Here is an 8205-nt window from a genome sequence, read left to right on the forward strand (position 1 = left end):
AATGGCAATTGGAAATGATAAGCTCCTCCCTGTATGACTATTTCAAGAAGCACAGCATGTTATATGTATATATTTGTGTTCTGCCTACCACAGGAATTGTTTGATTTCAGTGACTACAGAAATTCTAAGAGCGTTCTTAGTTGCTTTCTCAACAACACTCCCCTAATCTTATTTCCCATTAGTCCCCTGGGTTCCTAAGAGCCTAAACCCTGTAGTGGTGGGGGTTGGGGGGGGGCAGAGATTGAAGATATGAGTGGGAGGGGCTCAGAGTAAAGTCAATAGTTAAAATTATTATTTTTAAGTTCATTGGGGGTAGGGGTAAGGGATGTTACAGAGGCTTTGTTTACAAAGTGCACAGATCTGAAATCCTGTTTAGACCCTAGCCCTTGGCCTTGGTTCCCACTCTGTCCCAGTCTTCTGGCATGTCCTGTTTTGTTCATTCATCTCCTTTCTAGCAGAGAGAGTGTCATGGAAAAGAGTCAATCAAGCCCCAGAGGTGATTTAGTCTAGACACCTTTGATGCTTTCAATCCCAAGAGTCTATGCTTGTGTCGGGTCAGACACCGGCTGGGAGAACAAAGTTGTTTCCCCTCTCCTGCCTGCGTGGCTGCAAGTTACTCTTGCTGGGTCCTGGTTCGTCCTCCAGGGGGTTGAGTCAGAGCCCCACAGAAAGTTCATCCTCCCTTGTGGAGGGAGACATAGAGCTGGCCCTCTCCAACCTCTCTGTAGACAGGAAGGGAAGCCATTTAGCCAGGCGCACTGCAAAGATTCTGTGGAACAACTGATGGAGATACCTCCTGAACCGCTCACCAACGAAGACGTAGATGATGGGGTTGATGCAGCAGTGTGTGAAGGAGATTGTCTCTGTCACTTGTATGGCCAGGTCCAGCTGTTTGCTCTGCTCACACTCATTGGTAAAAAGAGAGTCTTGGAAAGCAGAGACTAACATAGCCAGGGTATAGGGGGTCCAAAAGAGAAAGAAGATGATCATGATGACAAAAATCAGGCGGACTGCTTTGGCCTTCTTCTCATTTGGTCTTCTAAGCAGAATCTTTATAATTCCTGAGTAGCAGATAATCATAACCAACAGAGGCAAAACCAGCCCCAAAATGTTCAGTTTCAGAGCCTGGAATTGTTTCCACCCTTTTAGGCTTCCATGAGGGAAGTGAAGGCTGCAGGTGAAATGACTGATCTCTAATTGGGCCTTGGAAAATTGCCAGCCTGGGATGGATGCCAAGATGGCCAGGGCCCAGGCGACAATACTGCTTATGATACCAAAGGTGATGGTTCGGGCCCGCAGGGCAAATACAGCATGAACAATGGCCAGGTACCTGTCGAACGTCAGTAGGATGATGAAAAAGATCTCGCTGTACAAGCCTATGTAATAAAACCCTGAGAGGAATTTGCACATGACATCACCAAAAATCCAGTTATCCTTTAGTTTGTAGTCAATCCAAAAGGGCAGCGTGGAAAGGAAGACCAGGTCAGAAATGGCCAGGTTGAGGAGGTAGATACTGGTCATGCTTTTGAGCCTCTTATATTGCATGAAGAGCAAGACCACTAGGATGTTGCCAACCAGGCCAATGACAAACACCAGGGAATACAAAGGGGGAAGCAGTTGGGCCCCAAAAGCCCTCACCTCTGTCTTCTGACATGGAGTTGAATCTCCATAATCATATTCTGTGGTCATGTCATAGTCCTCTGTGGTGGTTGCTCTTTCCATCTTGGCCTCTCCTATGAGTCAAGGAAAGTTATTTCTGTGTTTATTTGACTGATAAAGGCAGTGAGCTCTGGAAAACAAAGATAAGGCCATGGTTACATTTCTTCAATCGTTTGACAAATGCTTATTGAGCATCTACTGTATATCATGTCCTGGGGATACAATAGGGAGCAAGGGAGACTTAGATCCTCTCTGCTCTCATGTAACGTGTAGTCAAACATGGGGTGCTGGTAAAAAAAAAAATGCGTATATGGATCATTAATTTAATTACTTTGGCAAGAGTGTTGTGAAGAACCAGTTTAGTGTTTGGAGAGCACACACAGTGGGGGACCTTACCATTCTATTCATACTAACGCTTCCTAAGCATTTCCCACGAGCTCAGCATTGGACGTAGTGCTAAAGAGCCTGTGAAAAGATGTGATCATGGTCATTGTTCTCCACTTTAGAGGTAATGATACAGAGGTTCAGAATGGTAAGGAAACTTGTTCAAGGACATGCAGCCTATGAAAGTAGGAGCTGTAGCTTAAACCCAGGTATGTATCACTTTCAAGTCCATGTCTGAAACCCATGAGCTTTTCCTGACTCTGATCACAGAGTGATAACTTTGCACTGTGAGTCCACAAGAGGAAGCTGATAAGTGAAATGGTTTTGACTGAGAGTCAAAAACTTATAAACAGATCTTTTGAGGCTAGAAAGCTTCTCAACCAGGCTACGTAGCACTCCAGGGCACTTGGAAACATGCAGGGGTTTGTTGTTATTGTTGTCAAAAAGTCTGGGGAATGCTACTGTCCTTTGGTGGACAGGGCCAAAGATGTCGTACAATGTGAAATTATTCTACCCTAGGTGCCAATAGTGCTGCCAAAATGAGATGCTGATAGGCCAACCCTATCACTTTGCAAATAAGGAAACAGAGGGTACAAGAGTGGGCTTAGATTGATCCTTGTTACACAGCCCATATGTGGCATAGGTTGGCCTACAGGTAACTCCATACCCTGTGAGAGTCATAAGGAGGGTTCATAGGAGTGCATAGGACAGGAGAAATAGGGTGACTTAGAAAGAAGAGAAAGGTGGAGGGTCAGGGGAAATAGAGCCAAGAGGTGGTGTTCATGAAGCTGAAATAAGGTGCATCTGACCCACACCATGATATTTTCAATCACCTCATAAACATGCAAAAGCTGAAAAATAAATAAAGAAGACCGAAGAATCGGAGCATATGAATTATGGTGTTGGTGAGGAATATTAAATATACCATGGTCTGCTCCTCAGAAGGAAGGTTGGGCAATCTACTTCCATAGTGATACCACCTCGGAAATTCAAGGAGGGGGTTGCTATGAGTCGGCCCCAACTCCACAGCAGTGTGTTTGGTTTGGTTTTTTCACCAGAAAAATGAACAAATCAGTCTCGGATAAAGCACAGCCAGAATGCTTCTTAGAAGCAAAGATCATGAGACTTCATTTCACTTATTTTGGACATGTTATTAGGAGGGACCCACCCCTGCAGAAGGACATCATGCTTAATAAAGCAGAGGGTGAGAGAAAAAGAAATACCTTCAATGAGATGGATTGACACAATGGCTGCAATGATGGGCTCTAACAGTCACAAATGTGAGGATGGTACAGGAGTGGGAGGTGTTTCATTCTGTTGTACACGGGATCTCTATGAATTGAAACCAACTCAAAGGCACTTAACAACAACAAAAAACTCTTAGATATTTTTACTCAGGGCTGCCTTGAAACAAACAAAAATGAAAACAAAACAAAAACGAACTGCTAGATAGCTTCTTGCCTTTGTAGGATTTTGCTTAGCCTCTGCTTTTTAGCACACCATTTCAATTCTTTCTAATCGACCTATTGAAGACCTCTTCACAAATGGAGCAAGGGCTTTATTGTAACTTACCAATTGCGTGACCCTGGACAAGTTTTCTCAACCTCTCTGAGCCTCATCTATAACATGGGATAGTGGCATTACCTAGGGCTGCTATGAGGTAAGGTATAAGGAAGGCATCCCCTGGTGCCTAGCAGGTGCTCAGAATATCAGGACATCACTCTCCCGGTAGTGGCCCATCTCTGAGGTCTGTCACCACCAGGATGTTCCAGGCTCCAGTCCTATTCTGACCAATGTTTCCCCTACCTCAAACCTACCTGCCAGGACTCTCATCTCCATAGCTAATCTGGAACATGATTTTGCTTAACAATGACAGATAATGACAGTCACTTCAACATGAGCTTCACTGAAATTCTCAATATGCTTCCAGCAACCTGAATGGATTTGAGCCAAATACCAACCATGCAAAGTAAGTGCATAATTCCTATTTGGGCATGAGACTTCCAGTGCTTTTCCTTCTACACTGCTTAACAAATGCTTCCTGCTTACAAAATTCACATTTCTTCAGTGGCCGTTGGAAATGAAACACATGGGAGGTATTGGGCAACCTGGCTGGGTGGAGAGATATTCTGTTAGGGTGGGGAGTAGGGGACTTCACTTCCTCTCAAATCTATCTCTCTGGTTCACTCCTTCTAGGTTTGCAATCACTAATGAAACTGTGTTGATAATTTCTGACTTCTGCTGCCAACACCAGTGCTGACGAGAGCAAAAAGCTTGGCTCTGCAGTCAGCACATTTGAGGGGCTGGCAGGTTTATGGTGGGAGCAGCAAGCAAGAGAGTGACTGCTGCCAACTATGCTGACCCTATGAGCCCAGTTTCTGGAGAATTTTCACTAAGGTGAAGGCAAGGCAAGTCAGCATCCTTAGGTGCCATTTTGAGTCACCTCCTCACCTTCAAACCCCTAAGCCCATTAGCTGTTTCCCCAACTTGTCATGCAACAACTCCAGGGTACTCTGATCCTGAAAGGAGATGACCTCATCCTAAAGGGAGATGGAGGAGAAAACAAAGGACCATGTTGCTACCCAATATGCTAGCCCTACTATAAAAAACAAAACCAAACCCACTGCCGTCGAATCAGATCCGGCTCACAGCGACCCCTCCTTGGGTTTCCGAGGGGGTATCACTACAGAAGTAGATTGCCTAGTTTTCCTTCCAAGGAGTGGCTGGTGAGTTTGAACCACCAGCCTTCTGGGTAGCAGTCAAATATCTTAGGCACTACGTTACAAGAGTTCCTAGCCCTACTATAGCCTGCTACAAAAGTCCGGCCCCAAGGTCCTTGCACAGTGGTTAGCTGCAGTCCTAGAGCCTAAAAATTTCCAGTGCCAGTGTCCTCCAGCCTGATAGCTGGTAAAGTCTCTGAACAGAGAAAGCGCAGTGGGTGATTGTAAAAGCACCCAGGCCCAGGAATGTGCTGGAGCTAGTTTATGAGAGCTGTTTGCTATGTGTCTCTTTCCAACTCCACATTCAGTATGTTAGTAGCTTCAAATCAACCATGATGGGAGTATTTACACCATGGTAAATGGCAAATGAGAGAAATAAGGTCCTTTATTTTCAGAAAAGTCAAATGTTAAACATTTCCCAGCACATCACTGCCGGAGCCCCATAGTCTGGCTAGCTCAAAGCTGTTCTGTTACTCAGGGACTGAAGTGATTAGGGAGTGACACACCACCTGGCAGTAGGTTATAAAAACTGCTGAAAACTTCTAGTTCTTCTTCGGACCCTCAAACGTCCCATATGAAGGAACAGATGAAGTAGACCCTTCCAAATGGTCCCCATGCCCTTGTATCTTTATCTGTCATGAATTTCTTCCTACTTGACACATTTCCTAGCAACTAGATTCAGAAGAAATTCCGACTTGCCGTTTTGTTACTGTGTTGTTGTTTGCCGTCGAGTCGGCCCCGACTCATAGCGACCCCTCCTTGGGTTTCCAAGGCAGTATCACTACGGAAGTAGGATTGCCCAACCTTCCTTCCGAGGAGTGGCTGGTGGGTTTGAACCGCCAGCCTTCTGGTTAGCAGTCAAGTGCTTTTAGCCACTACGCTACCAGAGTTCCCGTTTTGTTACTAGAATAGAATAAAAGCATCTTAACAGGTCATTTGGCCAGCTCCCTGCTTTGGGTGAGTGCAATCATACCTCCGCCAAAGATAGTCACCACTCCTGGTTTTGAGAACCCTTGATTCTACTTTTCTTAAAGATTGGTTCAGTATCAAATCAATCTTGCATTTACAAAGGTCTTCCTAATTAACATTTTCCTCTTGCAACAAATTCTTCCTACACAATATATGGTTTTCCTTTCCATAGGGAAGTTGGACAAGTGATTTCCTCTTGAATTGCTTTCCACAGAAAACATCTCTTGCCCCTTTATATTAGGTTGACTTTCTTTAGTCAGTCACCAAGAACAAACATCTAAGAAAGCTTACTTTTAGCAAAAAAATTTCACTTCTGAGAACCCAGTTTTATAAGTTTACCCGTTCTCAATATTGCTGTACAGAAATGATTCGCTCACAGATACATCAATGGGCTACTTAGACACTTACTGACTCTCAAAGAATTCATCACAGGTAAACAAATAACTGTCCTACACCATGAAAGGACTGCCATCCCACCAGCTTTAAACAAGATTGTCCTGACAGTAAACAAGACAGAAAACAGACAAGTGCCACTTACTCTGGTTCCTAGGGATTTTGTCCACGAAGTCTTAGTTTCTGGGGCTTAAAAGAGTTTTTGAGTTTGAGGTACAAGGGCCTGACTGAGTAGGAAGTACTCGACTTCCTGTGTGATGATGGAGATTGGACTCCGGGTATCACAGTCTTTCAGAATGGTAAGAATGAGGCAAAGTACTTCTTTTTGCATGGTCAGGTGCCCATGAATGGCCACAACGCCCACCAGTGGCCAGTTCCTGGAGGCCAAGTTTACTGCAAGGATTTTCTTTGCCTGCTCCACTGCACTGCTGGTTCTCTCCCTGAGAGCTCTGCCTTAAGGGAACTAGATAGGGTGGGGTTGGGTGGAATGAGGTGTTCCCAGAACATGTGGAGCAATCAAAGGCTGGGAATGTGAAGGGTGTGACATTGTGTTCTGGTGGTAACCAGGCAATTTCTTTCTTTCTTTCTTTTTTTTTTTTTTTTTTTGTGCAGATGGAAGGATTTTAGATTTAAACAGAAATGCTGAGTGTTTGTTCCTCAAAATAAGGAGCTCTGGTGGTGTAGCAGTTAAGGCATTTGGCTGCTAATCAAAAGGTGGGTGGTTCAAACCTACCAGCTGCTCTGTGGAAGAAAGATGGGACAGTCTGCTTTTGTAAAGATTTACAACCTTGGAAACACAATGGGGGTCACTGTGAGTTGGAATCCACTTGAAGACAGAGAGTTTGGTTTTGATTTTGTTTCCTCAAAATAGGTCTGGCTGATGTGAGGTCAGAGAAGTGGCACTTCTCTTGGAGCTCCCTACTTCCTCCATCAGAATCTCTGGTGCTGTAATGGTTAAGGCATTTGGCTGCTAATCAGAAGGTCACTGGTTCAAACCCACCAGCTGCTCCACAGAAGAAAAAATGGGGTGATCAACCCATAAATATTTACAGCCTCAGAAGCCCAGTGGGGGTCACTACAAGTTGGAATCCACTCAAAGACAGTGAGGTTTGTTTTCGTTTTTACCATCTCCACCTGTGACTGCTCCTTGTCCCTCACCATTCTGTTCTGGGTCCACTACCCTCAAACCTGAAACCATACAGAGGGCTTTCACTTCAAGGAATCTCTAGCCGTTGGTTGAGTTTAGGTCTTCCTTTTCTGTCTCCCTCTCCCCCTTATACAATGGTTATGCTTAGGCCAGGTTCAAGGCCTAGCTCCTCACTTATGACATGAGCTAATCATTATACCTTTCTAAGGCTTGATTCTCCTGTCAAATAAGAATCCTGAATCCTGATACTTCCGGGAGGATGTGTGACAACCTGTACATGAAAAATATTGCAGAGTGCCTGGCACACACATGCAAAATTACATTGTTGCATCCTGTTATGCATCGAATAACTCAAAAACAAAACCAAACTCACTGCCATAGACTCATAGCAACCCCTCCTTGGGTTTCCGAGGTGGTATCACTCCAGAAGTAGATTGCCCAATCTTCTTTCTGAGGAGTGGCTGGTGGGTTTGAACTACCAGACTTCTGTTTAGCAGTCAAATGCCTTAGGTACTATGCCACCAGAGCTCCCTATTTTATGTCTGTTGTTGTAATACCATTTGGGAATGAGTTTTCTGTTATGTTAATGAGGCAGTATTGCTTTGGGGTGTGTTTTGAGTCAATCTCTTGCAAGAGATAAAAGGAGCAGATTGGGCAAGAAGGGATAGGGGAAGAGAGATGCCACTGGAAGGTCGTCCAGGAGTAGGAACTTAGAAGAGACAAGCATTCCCCGCCTCCCCAGAGCCAGGAGAGAAAGCCTGTCCCTAGAGCCAACACCCTAAATTCAGACTTCTAGCCTCCTAAGCTGTGGGGAAGTCAATTTCTGTGTGTTAAAGCCACTCACTCATGGTATTTTTGTTTTAGCAGCACTAGTAGTGTAGTGCCTAAGGCACTTGACTGCTAACCAGAAAGCTGGCAGTTCAAACCCACCAG

General features: G+C 44.7%; 1 protein-coding gene across 1 annotated transcript; it reads right to left on the bottom strand.

Annotated features, from left to right (window-relative positions):
- Positions 1-654: 654 nt before the first annotated feature.
- LOC103206296 (C-C chemokine receptor type 1) lies at positions 655-1725 on the bottom strand. The gene has a single exon (XM_007951742.2). The coding sequence runs from the start codon at positions 1720-1722 to the stop codon at positions 655-657; it is 1068 nt and encodes a 355-aa protein (XP_007949933.1). The 5' UTR covers positions 1723-1725.
- Positions 1726-8205: the final 6480 nt, after the last annotated feature.

Source organism: Orycteropus afer, unplaced genomic scaffold (genome assembly GCF_000298275.1).
Source record: "Orycteropus afer afer isolate SDZICR_OR568_19922 unplaced genomic scaffold, OryAfe1.0 scaffold00311, whole genome shotgun sequence".
NCBI classification, from domain to species: domain Eukaryota; kingdom Metazoa; phylum Chordata; class Mammalia; order Tubulidentata; family Orycteropodidae; genus Orycteropus; species Orycteropus afer.

What these genes read in the sequence shown, in the direction of transcription:
- LOC103206296 (XM_007951742.2), bottom strand. Translation starts at nt 1,722, where the DNA reads ATGGAAAGAGCAACCACCACAGAGGACTATGACATGACCACAGAATAT.